Source organism: Corapipo altera, unplaced genomic scaffold (assembly GCF_003945725.1).
Source record: "Corapipo altera isolate COAL_440 unplaced genomic scaffold, ASM394572v1 301, whole genome shotgun sequence".
NCBI classification, from domain to species: domain Eukaryota; kingdom Metazoa; phylum Chordata; class Aves; order Passeriformes; family Pipridae; genus Corapipo; species Corapipo altera.
Window position 1 is genome coordinate 4386175 of NW_020884926.1, and position 19034 is coordinate 4405208.

The 19034-nt window shown below is 47.2% G+C and overlaps 2 protein-coding genes across 3 annotated transcripts in view; both read left to right on the top strand.

Annotated features, from left to right (window-relative positions):
- The first annotated feature begins 133 nt into the window (after positions 1 to 133).
- PLOD1 (procollagen-lysine,2-oxoglutarate 5-dioxygenase 1) lies at positions 134 to 18284 on the top strand. 2 transcript variants are annotated; one of them, XM_027658314.1, is made up of 19 exons: positions 134 to 837; positions 6478 to 6569; positions 7097 to 7233; positions 7840 to 8003; positions 8225 to 8337; positions 9619 to 9682; positions 10341 to 10438; positions 10764 to 10865; positions 10969 to 11100; positions 11467 to 11588; positions 12258 to 12362; positions 12814 to 12939; positions 13707 to 13848; positions 14347 to 14460; positions 14734 to 14799; positions 15131 to 15235; positions 15611 to 15757; positions 16060 to 16185; positions 16456 to 18284. In XM_027658314.1, the coding sequence occupies exons 1-19, from the start codon at positions 774 to 776 to the stop codon at positions 16609 to 16611; spliced, it is 2175 nt and encodes a 724-aa protein (XP_027514115.1). In that variant the 5' UTR covers positions 134 to 773; the 3' UTR covers positions 16612 to 18284. The 2 variants fall into 2 exon arrangements, with proteins under 2 accessions (XP_027514115.1, XP_027514114.1); XM_027658313.1 differs by lacking the exon at positions 134 to 837 and adding an exon at positions 2693 to 2807.
- A 249-nt stretch (positions 18285 to 18533) lies between these two features.
- MFN2 (mitofusin 2) overlaps positions 18534 to 19034 on the top strand; it is a 12114-nt gene continuing 11613 nt past the window's right edge. The window contains exon 1 of the mRNA XM_027658312.1: positions 18534 to 18614. The gene's annotated coding sequence lies outside the window, so the exon portion shown is untranslated. The remainder of the gene's footprint in view (positions 18615 to 19034) is intronic.

A 19034-nucleotide genomic window follows, 5' to 3' on the forward strand; every position in this document is an offset into this window, starting at 1 on the left:
CCCGGCACCGGGACCCCCCCGGCCCTGAGCCCTCCCGGCACCGGGACACCCCCCGGCCCTGAGCCCTCCCGGCACCGGGACCTCTCTCAGCTCCTGACCCTGCCGGCTGCCGGCCCGCCCGGCTCCGACTCACTCAGTTCAGGGACCCCCCCCGGGTTCCGACCCACCCGGCTCCGGGAGCCCCCCGGGACCGGGACTCTCTGGCTCTGACCCGCCCTGTCTCCAGCCCCCCTCAGCACTGGGATGCCCTCCCTGTCTTCCAACCCCGTCGGCTCCTGGAGCCCCGGCACCGGGAACGCTTCCCGGCTCCGGGTATCCCCCGGTCCCGGATTTCCCCCCCTGCCCCGCTCCCGATGCGATATCCGCGGGTGTCCTCGGGCAGCTCCAGCCCAGGGCTGATGTTCTGTGTTCTGTGTCTCCGCCCGGGTCACTGCACCGATGGAAAAGGCCTGGAGGGGATTTCCGTAATTCCAGTGTCATTCACTGCCGTTACCACAGCAGAGACCGTGCGGGAAAGCGAGTCATGTTCTATCACACCCTGTAGTAAATAGAGGAACAAACTTTGTGACGTGACTGAGGTGTGCACAGGAAAGCTTTGTATCCCGCGCAGCGCTCCGGAGACACAAGAAGACACACAGTTTCGACCAAGTCAGGCAAACACTGTGACTTAAAAGTATGAAATTCTCGACCAGGTTGAGCCAGTGAACCAGCTCAGTGAAGGGAACGGACGAGACACTTTCTTCATTTATTCCTGCAGATGAATATTTGAATGAATGCAAATGAATATTCCTGCAAAATCCTGTTTGATTTCGGAAGGGGCTCTGGAATCCCAGAAGGGTGGGTGAGACCCCATCCCCTGCAGGTTTCGGTGGGGCTGGTGCTGCCTCAGAAGCCCCGGTGTGTTTTGAGGCTGCACAAAAAACGGAGCTCTGAGCCTTCCAAGTTTTTAGGAAGTTGCTGCTCCGCCTGGAGCACGTGTTGCACGTACTCATGGAACATCTGCACTGGCAGCTGGCTCTGTTTAAAAAGACAGGCACCGACTGCAGCCAGAGAGCACAGAGCAGTGCAAACACAGAGGGAGGAAATGAAATGTGCTCGCTGGGCTGGCAGAGCTGCAGAATGCAAACAGAGCTGTCACACAGCGATGGGCTGGGTACAGCAGCACGAACAATGAGGCATTCATGATTTCCAGTGTGCAAAACCGCTTTGGTTTCAGACTGGAGAGATTTAACTTCTTCAAAATGAGAAACTTGCAGTTTTAAAAACCCGTGTTGAGTCCCAGCTCTCAGCCTGAGGTCTAAAGGGAAAGTGCTGAGCATCTTTGCTGTGGCTCCTGGCTTAAAGTGTTGAAGCTGCTACAGTTTTATCAGGGCCTGCAAAGTACTGAAGAAATCTAAAGTGAAAATTGGGGTTTTTTTTCTTTTCTTTTTTTTTAATTTAAAAAAAAAATTATGTAGAGAAACTGGCAGCTTTGCAAAAGGAAGTTTCCTGAAATCACTATTTTAGAGAGAACTAATATTTCCTTGGGTTGCTGCCTGTAGTACATCACTTGAGCACGAGGCCTGCTCTGTTTTCCTGGTAATTATGAGGGAATTACTACTTCAGGGAAAGGGAATGGGAGGAAAAGTGCTTTGAACACACCCAAGAATATTCTCCATGAACAAATTGTAATGGGAGTTCTTCAGGATGATGCTGTTATGAAGCACAGAGAATATTCATTAGCTACAGTCTGGCCTTTCTGGTGTGCTTTATTTTTTCTCCTCTAAGAACATACCTTCTTGGGTTTGTTTTGAAAATCCAAATCCTGTGATATCTGTGATTTCTGTTAATTTAAAGAGCTGGTTTGCTGACAGGCCTCATGTAAGGTCTGTGTCAGTGGTAGATCCTCAGGCTCTAAAGGGTTTCCCTACATCTAAACCTCACACTCACTGAAGTGCAAAAGTGACTCTAAAGCAAATGTTTAAAAAGTGTAATTTTTTAAGATGGGATTATTTGCCCGTTCTCAAATATTGGCAGAATGAACTAGAAAAAAGATAACTAGATAAGTCATCAGAGCTAGAGCAAGAAAACCCAGCACAAGGCCACGGAGACAAATGTAAGACTTAAATACTTGTACACGGTCAGAGAAAACCAGTCAGTGTAGGGAACAAAAGCACTGCAGGTCCTGTGTTCACCAAGGAAATATGGGAGGCAACAGGTGGGAAGAAGGTGGGAAGATGATATTTAATAAGGCTTCCAATTTCCAGAGCTGGTTTGCTTTTCCTACATAAATGCCCGTGTCAGCCCAGCTGCAGCCCAGCACCAGCTGAAGCTGCCCAGAGAGTGACCCCTCTCCTCCCACGCGTTTGCTCGGTGCTTGTTTCTTCCCCGGCGTCCCCCAGCCGGGGTACCCCGCACACTGCCCGGATAAAGCCCTGGAGCTGCGGGATCAACCCCCCGAGCTCCACGTCCCGGTGCTCCCTCTCCTCCCACCCGGCCCCGGCGCTCCCTCCCCCGCTCCCAGCCCGGCCCCAGCCGCCCGCCCGCCTCTTGCGGGGGCCGGGGCGGCCCGGGAGGAGGAGCCGCCTCCTCCCGCTTCCTCCGCCCGTCCCCGCCGGGCGGGTCTGGTGCGTGGCACAGCTCCGGCAGCCCCGGAGCCTCCCAGAGCCGCCCGCTCCGTCCCGCAGGCATCGCCCGCGCTCCGAGGGGGCTCCCGGCGCGGGGTCCGGGCGGGAAAGTCGCTTCCATGGTTGTCCCGGCGGTGCTGCTGCCCTGGGCGGTGCTGGCGCTGCTCGGGGCGGGGGGCGGCCGTGCCTCGCCGCAGGAAGGTAAGGGGGGCTCGGGGGGCACGGGGGGACGGGCGGCAGGGCTGAGGGACGGGCACAGCCCCGCGGTGCCGCCGCTGTCGCAGCCCAGGCTGAGCCCCTGGGCGGCACCTCGAGCCTCCCGCCGGGTCCCGGGGCAGCTCACGGCTGTGGGAGACAGCCTTGCACGCCGGTTCATCCCGAAAAAGGACTCTCAGTCCCGTGGGTTGCATCCCACCTGGGTCAGCTCTCCCTGCTTTTGAGCTTAGGCGGTTCTAGAACAAGGTAACGGGAGAGCTTTTGATCCCTGACTGTGCACGCTGTGACTCAAGATCCGGGATGCTCCTAAAATAACATCAGTTGGTAGAAACTCTGGAGTAGTTGGTAGAAGGGCAGAGGATTAGGGCAGCTACAGAGCGTCAGCAGCTCTGACAAAGGGCTTCACGCACTGTCACTCTGCCAAGAAGTTGGGATAATTATCTCTGTCTTCATTAGAGAAGTGGCAATTAGGAGGAGATTTAATCTTGTTACCTAGAATATTTCCCTTCACAGTGTGATTATGGTATAATTACCTTTACTATATATCTATTACTTAATACAGTTAGCATGTATCCATGGGAGTTCTTTAGCTATAGTGGCATCACTGAAACAAAGAATCTCTCTGTGCTATCCTGCCTTCCTTACACATCCCAAATCTTCCATGGTTTTGGTAAGGTTTTAGAGTGCACTAGAGATAAAACTGGGGCCTGGGAAAGAGAATGAGGCATGTTGGTTAGGAAGAGGGTTTAGAATTAACTGCTTTCTGAACTCATCACTTCTGGTGTGGCTCAAAAAAAAAATGCCTCACCTTTGTTGTGTCTCAGCTTCCCCAGAGTAACGTGAGAGTAATGATATTTGTCTGCTCTCTTGGATGTCCTTCTAGATCTTTGTAAGATCTAAAGATCTAAGCATAGTTATTTATAGTTAATTGAATCTTTAAAAAATACTTCTGTAAAGTAAATTTAATACAGAGATTATATTATCCACTATTAAATTTTGCACTGATTTTTTTCTATTTGATCTCCATATTAATGGTGTTTTCTTGGACACCATCTTAACAGGAAGTGGCACAGTAAGATTTCCCAAAGCACAGCCTAGGGATAAATTCATTCCTTGTCCTAAAATGCAGCTGCAGCTGTGCTTTCCCTGTCGACTCAGGGCTGAAGTAAATAACTTTAAATTTATTGATTTGTTACTGAATTTGTCACTGATTTATAATCTTCATAAAAGCTGAGAAGTTTACACAACCTTTTCACTGTGATATTGACATCAGAGTTCCTGTTCTAGTGTTTTGTCCCCACAGGATACTTTTCATCTATAGAGCTCTAAAACCCTCACAAAAGTGGTAAATATCTTCTATTATTGTTCCACACATGGAAAAACAGAGGGAGAGCTGGATTGGCTCCTTGTTGCACAGCAGAGCTGGCAGTAAAGTGCAACTCCCCTGGTTCCTAATCCAGTGCTTGCTTCTTTAACCACCCTGTGTTTGTATGTTGCATCCATCCCATTATTAAATGTATTTATATGATTTTTAGTTGTCAGCATGGCTCAGGGAGCCTTTAGGCCCAGGAGGCCCAGCTTAGCTCAACAGGCTGCCATTTCTACATATGCAAAGTGACTGTGACATGGGAAATTGGGAAGTATCACTCTGGTTTAGGATGTTTTAAAAAGCCTGCATGTGATACTGAAAGTAAAAGGCTTTACTGTTCTGTCCCTGGCAGTACCCATCAGCCACACCAGCGTTCAGCAAAATCTTTGGGAAAGATAAAAAAGGGTTAAAGGAGAAGGAGTGGAGGCAGCATAGCTCAGCACAAGCTTCCAGTGCTGGGCTGGAGGAATGTCTCTGGGGATGGAAAGCTCTCGCTACTACAGAGTTCTCAGAACAGAGACTGAGCTTAGTGTCTCTCGGAGTCCTACCCCACAGACCAGGAATGAGAAGGGAATCTGTAACCTGGAATTCTGCTGGGGATGATAATTGTCCATCTGGCTTTTAGTGCTCCTCCGAGTTCACAAACTGCACGGAGGGACCTTTTCTGCCTTGGAAATAGGACACCACTTCCTGTGCATCTGTGCAGCCTTTAGTCATGTCCAGCAAACTTCTGGCAGTCAGATCATAAACAGTGTGTGGCTTTCTCGGGGTGGCGGCCTGAAAATGAATTAGTGATTTATTTAATGTGAGATGCCTGAGATTTGGGGCTGAAATAATTGCATAGCAGTCAGAGTTCTGTTGTTCCTGTTCCTTCTTTTATCATTATCATATGCTTTCTCCCCTCAGGTACTAGAATTTAAGGTTTGCCTTGACATTCCTGTCTGGCAAGCCCATGTTTTCCCCCCTTTTCCTTGGCAGTATGATCCTCACCTTCTCAGAAGCCAGGAGCTCAGAGATCTCATAAAGCTGCCGTGGCTTTCTGCATGGCTAGAAACTGTAATGGCTTTAACATATTCCCTAAGGACATACATATTTTACTCATTTGTTTGCACCCTCTGACAGAGACTGGAGCGTGCTGGAGGAGCTGGATTAGGAATGCACTTCATGTGTCTGAAAATGTGCCTTTAAATCTACACCAATGCAGGATTCCTGTTCTTTTATTTGTCACTTCCTTTGTGAGCATGTCTAACAAAATACAATTAGAGCTGACCTATTGACTGTTCTCAATCTTCTCTCTTTTTGTTCTGATGCAGGTAAAGGATTTGGAGAATATCCTCTTCTTAACATGGAGTCTTACACTTATTTTTCACTTTTGCTGCCTTTCCCAGGTCCATCTATAACTCCAGCTCCTAAATCATTCCTCTCTAAGACCAGACAGAATATCAGTTTGGGTACATTAGGAAGATACATCTGGTACATCCATTGAAAAAAAATCATTGTTCCAAAAAGAGCCTGCTGAGGCCAAGAAAATGTGCTTTCAGTTTTTCCTGGTATTTTTTGATGTTTAAATCGGATGGCCAGGATTTGCATTTAAGCACCGTTGCCAGAGCCTATACGAATTCCTACTTCAGCTAAACTGTTAGGGTGAAGCATAGCATTTTCATCATTGCAATGAGGAAACCAGAACTTCCCCATAAAAATCATATTCCAGTGGTACCACAGAGAAACTTCTGAAAGAGAACTTTGGGATTTCGCTTTGTCATTTTTAAGGGGCTGGAAATAAAAAGCAAGTCTGGGAGGAGAATGCAAATGAAAGTTATAGCACAATTAAATTCACATTGAATATGTATGAAAAACACATCAGGAATGCAGTAGAAAATAGGAGCAGCCATATAGAGGGAATAATAACATTCAGGACTAATTTTGGTTTTCCCTACACCCAGTCAATGCTGAGTGACAAAAAAGCAGCTCTGTGGGGAACAGGAAACCAATACTGCTCTAAGTGGATGACTTCCAAATGGGCATTCTGTAGTAGTTCTATTTTTTATCTTCAACTTTAATTTCCTTCATACTCTGTGTGAGAGAAGAGAATTGTAGCTTTCACTAGCAGGGCAAAAAACCACTTACTACTTTTTATTTTCTTTTTCTAGCTCCTGACTCAGGCAGTGAAATTGTATCTTTCCACAATCTCTTTGTTTTATACCCAGGATCAAGTTAGGTGTGAAACAGCTGGTTGTGGAAACAACACAAGCTGAATGTGTCTCTTGTGCTTTCCCCCTTGTGCAGAAAACCTGCTGGTTCTGACTGTTGCCACCAAGCAGACTGAGGGGTTCCAGCGCTTCAGAAGATCAGCCCAGTTCTTCAACTACAAAGTCCAGGTGATGTCAAGGTGGTTGGTCAAAGGGAATTTTGAATTATGGAAATGGATAAGGCCTGGCCACAAAGTGATTAAATAAAAGCTCAAGAGAGGACACACCTACTGAACTGGCTGAAAACCACTGTGACTGGGGCATTTCTGCAGCAGTCTGTTATTCCATCCTGAGTGCTGGCTTGGGATGAGATCCATAACTCCTGCTCAAGGGACTTTTCCCTTGGCACTTTTCCATTATTCTGCCAAAACACACGGTACAGAACGTGCTCCTGTCCCTGTGGCTCAGAGTGCTTTGTTATTGTGCTACGTGTTACTCTGCCTGGCCAGCCCAGAGTGTGGATCAAAGGCTGATATATATATGTGTGTGTGTGTGTGTGTGTGTATATATATGTATAAATGTATATAGTCCATTTGTCCTGGGGCTGTTACTTTTGCTGTGATTTGCACAGTTATCAGGACTGGTCAGGTTGTGGGTTCTGGTCCTTTCCTGTGAGCATTGCCCTGTTCAGTGACCCTGTGCCTGTCCTTGTGTAGGTGCTGGGGCTGGATGAGGAGTGGCAGGGGGGAGATGACCAGAATCCAGCTGGAGGTGGGCAGAAGGTCCGTCTCCTGAAAGCAGCTCTGAAGCAGTTTGGGGATAAGGAGGACCTGATCATCCTTTTTGTAGACAGGTAATGGTTGGAAAGAACTTGCCATGGTCTGAATCATAAGGCTGTTTGGACAGGAAGTGAACTGTGAAGTAGATTGCTTTTGAAAAGTGTGTCCAGACCTCTGGGGTTTTTTTCTCCTTGATTTCTCTGTAGTTGCCTGAGAATCACTTAGAGCTGCATCCGTGGCACTTGGGAAGGTCTCAGCAGAATAGGCTGGTTCCAGCTCTTGCCTGATAGTGTTGTACCTGATCCTGCCGTGGTGGAATTTGGCTGCCTGTAACTGCAGAGAATGAGCAGACAATTCCTCTGGAACTAGGCAGGCCTTTCTTACCAGAATTATTTGTTTTATAAGGTGAGGTAAGCTGCAGCACAATCCTGAGAGCCAAGAACTGGTCTGCCAGAGAAAAGCAAAGAGGAAAAAGGACAGTTTGGACTCTCAGTGTCTTTTCATATGCCCAGTGTCTGCTTTAATTAGCTACAGTTACTTCACAAAAAAATGTAATACTGTGAAGCAGAACTAAAAGAAAGGGATTCCCAAAGAATTAGCTGTTTCTAGAAACTTTTCTCACTGTCATGTTTTTCTGTCTCCATTCCTTTTTGTCCCTTTTTGTCTGCCTCTTTCTCTAGCTATGACGTGCTCTTTGCTTCGGGCCCCACAGAACTGCTGAAGAAGTTCAAACAAGCCAAGAGCAAGGTGGTTTTCTCAGCAGAGAACTACATCTACCCTGACAGAAAGTTGGAAGCCAAGTATCCTCAGGTGCGAGATGGAAAGCGCTTCCTGGGTTCTGGAGGTGAGACACAGAACTTGCTTTCAGCTGAGAACCTCTTTCAGCTTTCTTCTCCTCTTTGGCCCTTGGGAGAAGTGGTGAACAAACTAAAAGCTGGTGTATCTCTGCTGCAACACAGGGTGTAGTGAGAATTCATGTGAGAGAAGTGAGAGTACAGGTATGCAGGAGTTATTCCACTTTTTGGTCACCTGGGATGAAATGCCTCTTCATACTTATTCCCACAGGCTTCATAGGTTATGCTCCAAACCTGAAGAAGCTTGTGGAGGAGTGGAAAGGAGAGGATGATGACAGTGACCAGCTCTTCTATACAAACATCTTCTTGGATCCAGAAAAAAGAGTAGGTGTATATAGATTTTGAGAGCCTGAAAATTTGCATTCTAGCCAGTATCCTCATGTTCTGTTATTAGCAGTTTTTATCTTTAAGCTTAAAATATGAATGGGAAAAGAGATGACTTGAAATTTCCATGACTGGAATCTCATACCAGCCTCCTCCCAGGGGATGTGAAACCCCTGAGTGCAGTGCTGACTTAGAGATATCCATCCTAGCACTGAAGTACATTATAGGTAAATGCCATGTGACATCCTACAGAAGCCTGGAATGGACCCTGGAAGCAGCACTGCTATTCCAGCACCATGGGGTGCACTGGCTGAAGCATCCAGCCATGGGTCATTCTGGGTCTGCTGTCCCTGCCCAGTTGTGCATTACACAGGCCAGTGTGTCCCTGAGACACCACAAATGCACAGGAACTAAGAACTCAAGCTGTAACAGCAATTTACAAACAAGAGGAAACATTCGTATTGAGGAACTGCTTTCATGCTGACTAGAGAAAGAGTTGCAGTTTTTTACCAGCAGGGCTGGTAAAAAAATTCAGAGCAGCTGGACTTTTTTAGTTCCCTGAATCCAAGTATGGCCTGTGATAATTTAACATGAACAGTTCCTTTAATGTTCTCATCTGCAGTTCTGGCCCTATGCCCTGCAAGGGCTGAGTAATTCCCCTGCCTTGGCACTCAGACAGTGGATGTTAGCACCCTGCTGTCCTTCCCAGTAATGGCTCTTAATGGATGCCTGCAGGGACATGGAACTCTGTTAAGTCACAGCTGCATTTTAGTCTGACCCAGTCAGAGTGTGACTTGCAGCAGGGGATAAAAACAAAGATTGCACAAGCTGGCCTTGCACCCTACTGTGCTCTGGTTTGGCACTGGTACCTGAGGCAACGCTTGGGTAACACTTGCCCCGTGGATAGATGGCAAGAAACTCTCCACAGCAGATGGTTTTGCTATCTTGGCATTCCTGTGTGTTATCTGTGGGGTTTATATAGCTGTGTGCAGGTGCACTTCATTCATATGCTGGAGATTTATTGATATACCCACAGCAGCTTTGAAGTGTCTTCTTTTTTTTGCACAGTTTTTGCCTAATAGAATATATTCAAATTGTTTTAGAAAATGGTGTATTGTCCCAGATTTGAGTGAAAATGATGATTATCTGGGAGTGTTTTAGATTTCAGGGCTTGGAGAGTTTGCAAATGATTATAGGAATGGGATATATCTTCGCTCAGCATGTAAAGAATGGATGCCCTCCTGTGTTCTAATTAAGGTTATTTATCTCATTCTTTTAAAGGAAAGTATCAACATCAGTCTAGACCAAAGAAGCCGGATCTTCCAAAACCTAGATGGAGCATTAGGTGAGATGGGAGAGGGAAGGTCATTTCTCCTTGGAATGAAACTGCAAATTGATACCAGAAATAAACTTGTGGCTGAAGGGATTGTATTTCAGAAATGCCTGTCCCTGCAGAATAAGCTTCAGTAAAAGCCTCTGCCAGAGTTCTGGGATTTGTTTGGAATTCCACTGTGACCAACTAGGTTCTCACTGCAATTCCTTCTCCACTTGAGGGAATGCAGGTCAGGTTTTTCATCTTACACCTCCTTGGCACTTTGATCTCCAGGCATGTCAGATTGCATTAGCCTTGGGGATTGAAACTGGGAGGGACTTCCAGTGCAAGTAAAAACACACAGCCCTGCCCAGGGCTTGCCTGTCTTTCTGCTTCAGAACCCTGCTGGAATGCCAGGGGAGGTGAGAAGCAACCAGGGGGGGCCTGGGAGCAATCCCTGATTGTAGTGCAAAGATGCATCATTGTCCAATTTCCCAGCCATCCTGTTACCTCCTAGGATCACTCTGAACACTTTTTTCTTCTTTTTAGTTATGATCTGTAGGCCTTAAACTGCCTGTGCACAGTTATCCATACCCATGCTTTCATCTTTCAGTGGTTTCTCAGTAGAAATGAGGGGTTGTGCTGCTAATTATCAATAAAAGCATTAACATGCTGGCAATGTCATTTCCAGATGAGATAGTTATGAAGTTTGAAAACTCACGAGTGAGAGCAAGAAACTTGTTATATGACACCCTGCCTGTGGTGATTCATGGAAATGGACCCACCAAGGTAAGTGGACCTCTAGAGAGAAAAGTTTGGTCTGTGTTTGTTGCAAAGTGACCCTTTAGGCTTGATGGATCTGGTTACTGTCTTCACATTTATTGACTTTCCCTGTGTCCATTTGTATTTGAGAAATAATAACTGGTCCAGGTCCATGGCAGGTCCAGGTCTGGTTCAAAGACCCATGTCTAATTGGACCCTCAGGCTGTGGTGCTTCAGATTCTTTAGTTCCCGGAGAAGGTGAATGGAGTTGAAATGTGATCTTACAGTGGGGTTGCACACAAAGAAGCTCCCCTGCCTTGTAATGCAAAATATTGCAAATTGCCTTTTGCAGCTGCAGCTGAACTACCTGGGAAACTACATTCCTCAGGTGTGGACATTTGAGACTGGCTGCACGGTGTGTGATGAAGGTCTGCGAAGCCTCACAGGGTTTAAGGTAAGGCTTGATGTGTCTGTTCAAAGCTTTAAAGACAAGTCTTAAAACGGGATCTGATGTGGAACTCGAGTCACCACTTCTCTCCTCTCCTCTCTGAATGCAGGATGAGGCACTGCCAATGATCCTGATTGGCATTTTCATCGAGCAGCCCACCCCATTCCTCTCCCAGTTTTTCTTGCGTCTTCGTAACCTCCATTACCCGAAGCAACGAATCCAGCTCTTCATTCACAACAATGTAAGTGAAGATGGCCTGTGATGGTCTCAGCAAATGTAGGGAAAATGTACACCTTCCCTGTACTCTAGGCACCTTTGCAACCTTGGGCTAGACTTAGTGCCATGGTCTAGTAACCACGGTGGGGGTGGATCAAGGGTTGGACTTGATGATCTCAGAGGTCCCTTCCACCCTGTCTGATTCTGTGATTCTATAATTCTGTAAGCCCAGTAGTTATCTGCAATGGCACCTATAAGATAGCTCTGTCCAGCTGTAAAGATATGGAAGTGGGAAGAGCTGTTGCTCATCTGGTTTGGCATTTTCAAGAACAGGAGGCTGAGTGGCCTGGGATGAGCCCATCTTACCCATTTTTCCTTATTTTTGGCATAGGAGGAACATCACTTGATGGAGGTGGACTCTTTTGTAGAAGAGCATGGCAAAGAATATCTCTCTGTCAAGGTGATGGGGCCAGATGATGAGGTGGAGAACGCTGAGGCACGTAACTTGGGCATGTAAGTGAAGAGGTCACATGTGATGGCTGGCAGAGTCAGCCCCTGTCCAAACTAAGTCATTTGGTTTTTTTCTGAGGATCATCCCTGTCAAGTGATTGCTTTTCTTTTTTCAATCCTCCTTTTCTTTCAGTTTTTCTAGCATTAACTCCCATGCCCTTACATATTGGGGAAAAAAAATCAACTTTGATACCAGCTTTATTTCTCCACTTTCAGAGACTCAGTTCTCACTGGTCCTTTGCTCTGGCAGAAGGATAATCCTGTACCTCCCATATATCCTCTACATGCCCAGCCATAGATCACAAACAATATGCACCTGTATCTCTGGAGAGGAGTGTAGTAGTAAAACTAAGAGCTAGTGGAAGAGTATCTTCCTGTCTGTGACCAGGAGATGTTTGAGCTCTGGTGTGGATTTGGGCCAACTGTAAATGGGAACCTCTCCAGTTTGTGCTGAGGAAACAGTTTGGTAAATGTGATTTTGGCTGTGTGTCTGTCTGCTGTTGGATACTCAATCTGATGTGCTTGTGCTATGCTGGTCCCCTGGGTCGTTATATTAAATTGAACACCCAGAACACCTTTAGACTACAAGGTGAAGGAATTACTGTGTTCTGTCTCTTGTCTTGATCTGTTTTAAGAGGATTTTGGTGTGACTTTTCTCTTCTCTGGCTGTAGGGATTTGTGCAGGAATGATCCTGACTGTGACTATTACTTCAGCCTGGATGCTGAGGTAGTTCTGAAGAACACAGAGACTCTGAGGATCCTGATCGAACAGAACAAGTGAGTTCTTTGGTCTGAGCAATCCTTACTGGTCATCTCACACAAGGAATGCTGTGAACTCTGTTATCACTGAGATGTGTAAGGCACCAGGAGAACTGTGTCAGAGATGCAATGTTAGACAAACACCTCTTAGGTATTGGGGGTTTTTTACATTGTAGTTGTAGTCCCTGGATTTTAGGCAGGGGATGTAAATCATCCTCATTTTTGTCTTTATATAGTCAGTAGAACAAATCAGATTGTAAGAGACCTGGTGCAGGGTGCAGTTAGAGAGGAGACTGGGACCATATTTGCCCTTTCTTATGTGGAATTTTATTCCAACAGAGTTAAGGAAACACCAGCTCTGTAAGTGAGGAAGAATATAGCTGTTACAGTCCTGTGGTTTGTAAATATTTTCCTTTCCTTCTTGTGGTAACATCCTGTCCTGCAATTCCTTTTCCTTTCACGCTGCCAGGCTGGTGATTGCCCCTCTAGTGAGCCGGCATGAGAAGCTGTGGTCCAATTTCTGGGGAGCTCTGAGCCCTGATGGATACTATGCCCGCTCAGAAGATTATGTGGATATTGTTCAAAGGCGGAGGGTGTGAGTATGCAAAGAGCTTTTCCCTGATATAATCCCTCAGATGTAAAGCTTGCTGCAGCACATGATCATCAAACTGGCTGTCAAAGAACCAGAGAGCCACAACTGTCTGTGTGTATAGGAAAGGAAGTGTCTGCTCTGTGTTCTCCCCTGAGCAGAGATAATGAGATTTCTTATGATCAGAGTAAGGATTTGAGAGTCCTGACTCTGCTGAAATCACTTCATTTTACTCATGTCATGTTTTCCCACCTATGGATTATAGTTAGTGTGACCCCTACAATCCTGTAAAGTGCTGTTTAATCTCTTTCAGATAAATCTTCATAAAATACCATGTGATCCTTGAATGGAATATTCACAAAATAGAATTGTTGATTCATTCATATTCTTGAGGAGCCTTTTTTTTTATAGGCCATTATATGTGCAATACATGCTGGAAATCAGCTTATGCACTTTTGGCCAGTTCAGTTTCTTTAAATCACTGGAAAAAATATGTTGATCTCTCTGGGAAGAGATTCAAGCCATTAATTATGTCCCCTGCAAAAGCACACAGTAGCAATTAATTGCTTTCACAGTGGACTAGCATTTGTGCAGCTTAAAAGCTCTGAGCAATATAAGCAATTTTTTTCTGGAATGACAATCCCTGTTGGTATGGTTTCTCCCTACAGTTCTGAGTTGGCTCTTTCAGGCAAGTCTGGCTGCCATCCTGTCAAGTCCAGCAATTTCTGTCTTAGTGGTATTTCAGGTCTCACTGTGCTTTCCCTGTGTTCCAGGGGGCTTTGGAACGTTCCCTACATCAGCAGCGTTTACATGGTTAAAGCCAAGGCGCTGCGCTCAGAGCTTGACCAGGAAGATCTTTTCCACAGTGGCAAACTGGATGCTGACATGGCTTTCTGCCACAACGTTAGGAATCAGGTCAGTCCAGGAGAGAGGCTGGCAGGGAGAGCTGCATGCCAAGGTGGAGGGTGCAAGATTAAGGAGTTCCAAGGCATTCAGCTCTGCCAGGCAGGGGACGGGGTGAACTGGCACTAGTCAGTACTGGGCAGACTTTGGAACAGTGTGGGATTTCTGTCCTGCTGTGAAACCACACGAAGCCAGGGACCACTAAATGTGGATAACATTTGTGTTCTTGGGCCTATTCAGGCCTGTTCTAAATGGAAATGACACGCTAAGAAGGAAGAACCTAATCTCACAGCAGCTATTCTGCTCTGCCTCCAGCCCTGGGTGACAAGAGACAGAATTACTGTCTCTGGCTAAAGCCTTTCAGAGCTCCTCATATCCAGGGTGGGAATTTAACTGAAGGGCCACAGCAGAAAGAATGAGTAAATTAACAGCTTGGAGAACTGTCAGTGCTTATATTTCATGCTGGCTCACAGAAATGCAAGGTCTTGACAGTCTTCCTCTGTCCTACAGGGAGTCTTTATGTACCTGACAAACCGGCACCAGTTCGGACACATACTGTCCCTGGAGAATTACCAGACAACTCACCTCCACAACGACCTCTGGCAAATATTCAGCAATCCTGAGGTGAGACAACCTGCATGCTCAGCAGGCACAGCGCTGTGGAATGGGAATATCTGATGATTTGCTTCGCCAGTACGGGAGGTCCAGGCTTTGTAATAATGATGTCTCTCAGGTGGGATGAGGAGCGAAGTCACAGAATTTAAAGAGGGGGTGTTTATGAGATTCATAGCATCTGGATCTTCAAAGCCTGTGAATACTGCATGAGTGCCTGTCCTTTCATTGCCTCTTTAAGCAGGCCCCACAGAAATGACTGATTTGCTTATCTTCTGTCTGCAGGACTGGAGAGAAAAGTACATCCATGAAAACTACACAGCAGCTCTGAAGGGGAAATTGGTAGAAATGGTAAGAAAACATCACTCTTATCCATCACAATGGGAGATCAGCACTGGGACAATGCTTGTATCATCACTACTGTCATTCTCGGGAAGAAGCAGTTCAGCAGAGGGAGCATGACCTTGGAAGTATTTTTAGAGCCAAATCCTTCTCCTAGAAGTACATCTCCAGCTCTCTTAAGTGGAAATGGGGCACATAAATCAGAGGACAAATTTCTATCCTCAATATTTTAGTATCTTTCCACTTGAACTGACTCAGTCTGCACTCAGTTTAGCCTTACTCCTTTTGCCTCAAGCACCTGTCCTTCTTTCTGCTGTTCTCACCTGTTTGCTTTCTGCAGCCCTGCCCAGATGTTTACTGGTTCCCCATATTCACTGACACTGCCTGTGACGAGCTGGTGGAAGAAATGGAACATTATGGCCAGTGGTCCACAGGTGACAACACAGTAAGTAAAGCAGGAGCTCTTTGAGTTCTGGGTTCCACTTGTATCTGTGCATATTTGGTGGCAGCTGTGCCTCCTATGGGAAGGCATTAGATCCCATAGTTAAACCAGGAAACTGGAGACGACACCCTAATTTTGTTCTTAAATGTGAATTAATTTTTGAGTCCTCTTTAGTGTCCTCTGAAGATACAGTGTTCAGCCTTCATGATGGCAATATCGTTTCCCTTAGGTTTTAATTATTGTCTGAAACGATTTTTCCATCCTGCAAACTGTGATAAGTAAACATCCCATTTATTTGTAGTTACCAGAAACAAGTGCTTTTCATTCCTGAATTCCAGGATTCCCATCCTTATGGGTATTTCTGTGATTCTATTTCAGGACAGCAGAATACAAGGAGGATATGAGAACGTCCCAACTATTGACATACACATGAACCAAATTGGCTTTGAAAGAGAATGGTATAAGTTTCTTCTGGACTATATTGCACCCATCACAGAGAAACTGTACCCAGGATACTACACCAAGGTATGTGCACCTGAGCATCAAAACTGGTCAGCTTCTGATCACCTCTTCCAGTCTTTGTGCAAAGACTGCAAGAATCCTCTAGGAATACACATACTTTTTCCTCGTGTGGAGGGACTGACCCTGGAGTGTGACATAAATATGAGCATTAGGAAATATGCAATTTCCCAGGCATTCTCCTGCCTGGTCTCTGCCTTTCTCCCTTAGCAGTGGAATGCAGTTTCAGTGTTACACCCTGCTCTGCAGCTCAGTAGCCAAGGACCACTACAGCCCTGTAACAGTGCCCTTTGTTCTTCTCTCCTCAGACTCAGTTTGAACTGGCCTTTGTGGTTCGCTACAAACCTGATGAGCAGCCGTCCCTGATGCCCCACCATGACGCCTCCACCTTCACCATCAACATTGCCCTGAACCGAGTTGGGATAGACTATGAGGTGAGTCCCAGATGGTCAGGAGTGCAGCACAGCCTCTGGAGCAGTCCAGGCAGCTGAAAACCCTTTCCTTATCCACATCTGGCTTCTTCACACTAAGGATTGCGATTTTTGACTGGGCTAGGGCAGGAAGGAGAATTCTGAATGCATCAGAACACACAGGGGATTCTCTAAACACCTTCTCACATTTTCAGAAGGGCTGCCAGGAGAAGGCAGAGGCCCTTTCCCTGAGGTGCTTCTTCCAAGCTGACGTGTCTCTTGTGTTCCCATCAGGGAGGAGGCTGCCGGTTCCTGCGCTACAACTGCTCCATCCGAGCTCCACGGAAAGGATGGACCCTCATGCACCCGGGACGCCTGACCCACTACCACGAAGGGCTCCCAACCACCAAAGGGACTCGTTATATCGCAGTGTCCTTTCTTGACCCCTAGAGCAGTGCTTCCCAGCAAGGACCTTTCCCTGGCCCTGCTCACTGCTGACTCTGAGTGGAAACAGGGAATGCTGCTGAGAGTTTCTAAGGCATTGTTCAAAGGTATTTGGATATTGATTTTTAATGGTATTTTAAGACTCCACTACTGGAAGATCTCCCTCTCTGATACTGCAGGTAATATCTAGGAATATTGCTGTAGAATTCCAAAGGAGATTTTGTGCCTTCATTTTTGATTGTGCTCCTCATCCGCTGTTTCTTGGAAGTGCCATTTACTTGAACCTTCTCTCACAGAATGGTTGGCTTTAAAAAATGCTTTCCTGGACTGGAAATCCAGCTTTTTGGAGGCAAGTCACAAGCTGGAAGCCTGTTTTCATCCACAGCGTATACAGGACTGGATGTTAGACAATAATTCCTGGACACTATTCCAAATACAAAGCAATCAGGGAGCTGACTCCAGCAGTCGTAACAGTTAAATGTCACACCAGATGAAACTCAGCAGTAAGAGCCTGAAGATCATCTGATTCCTTACCTCTTTGCAGTCCTTGCAAGCCTATCACAAAGTTCAAAGCAGCAGCAGTGGCAATATAGGTGGTTCTGGTCAGCTAAAGGAAGGTCCTCTAATGATGCTTTACCTCTGGGATTAGACTGAAGAGATAAGACAGCCTCCCTACCTTTTGTTTCTGCAGCTAAGAGCAGCAGGGATACCCACACAAATTCAGACCATCTCAATCTGCGAAGATCAGATCTAAGAAAGGGAAGTCTGGGAACAACTACATCAGTCAGAAGGGCTTCACTGTGGAATTGTCTCTGTTCTTTACCATGTTAAGATTGATCAGAGGTTTTGACAATCTCTGGATAACATCCCAGAGGTCCTGGTGGTGTTTGGTGGCCTCATTCCAATTGTCAGAGATTGTTTTGATCATTTTATTTGATGGCCCATTCACATTAGGTGTAAAGAGCTGTTCTCTGGTTCTTAGGGGAAATAATTATTCAGTGTTTCTATTATTTAAGATTGCAAACCAAAACACTCCACTGCAGACAGTTCTCCAGTGGGGTCGAGGCTGATAGAAATGAGTGGTTGGGAAGTGCTGAGAGATTGTGATGAACTAGTAAGTGTAAAAATCTATCAAGAGTAGTACCATGGTTAGAGAGGGAAGGGGAGAAACCTTTCCTGCCTGTGCCTGTGAGATCCCTGCTCTGCTTATCCCACACTGTTATGCTCTGGCTCTGCCAGACTAGTGCGTTTCACGAGCAGTAAATTCACATCATGATTGTCCTTAGGGGGAAAAAAAAAAATCACCTTCCTCTTCATTGTCTGTGTCCGCAGCTTCTGCTGCCTGACTGTGAGGGGCAGAGCCCCTTCCTCTGGGACGGGTCACGTTAATGTGGGCACAACAGCTTTACACGTGTAAGTTCGGGCAGGGAACTGCTTGCGATTGGAATGTGCCTGAGGAAGGTGACATAGAGCTTTTCCCACTGCTTTCCATGAGCTTTTTAGGTCTGTTTTGAGGCCACACACTCAAGAGGTGCCTGGGGGAGAAAAATCCAGGTGGGGCGACCATTTGAGAAATAAAACCGTAATAAAACCTGTTAGGTGACAGCCAGAACTGTCTGTTACCAAACGAAGGGATTGATACGCCAAACGTTGAGATGTCCAAAAATGTGTATTATGTATTTATTCAGCAGTTGGGTTTTTGTTTGTTGTTTGTTTGTTGTGGTTTTTTTTTTCCCCCCACTTATTTTGTTGTGTCTTTCCTCGTGCCGGTTCGGTGATCGGAGTTTTAACGAGCTGTACGGGGGAAACTGGCATTAAAAACCCTTTCCCGTGTCAGCGGGTTCGGTTCGGTTCCTGAGGTGGAGGGCAGGGGTGTGACCGGGGCCGCCTCCGCCATGAGGGCCCCGAACTACAGCTCCCGGCGTGCCCCGCGCCCGGCGCGCGCCCCTGACCCGCCCGGTGACGGCGGCGCGGGGGAACATGGCGGCCGCGAGGGAGCGGCGGTGAAGGTGAGTCCCGGGCGGTGCCCGGCCCAGGGCGCGGGGGAGAGCCGCTCCAGGCCGCCACAGTGCTTCGGGGGGAGGTCGCCTCCCGGGCGGCACGGACGGGAACAAAGGCAGAGACAGAGGCGGCAGCGGTGAGGGTGGGACCCGCCGGGAAAGGGTCCTGAGGGGGCGCGAGGGAGGCGCTTCCCGCCCCGTGAGGGCTGAGGGGGAGGCGGCGGTGTCAGGCCGGAGCTTCTACCCAGAGCGTCTGCCCAGAGCATCTCCTGGGCACCGGGATGGCGGGGGGACAGAGCCCGGAGCATCCCGCGGGTATGGGGGTGCCGCGGGGGCAGAGCCCCGAGCATCCCCCGGGCAAGGAGACGGCGGTGGGGCAGAGCCCGGAGCATCCCTTAGGCACATTGGGATGGCAGGGGGGCAGAGCCC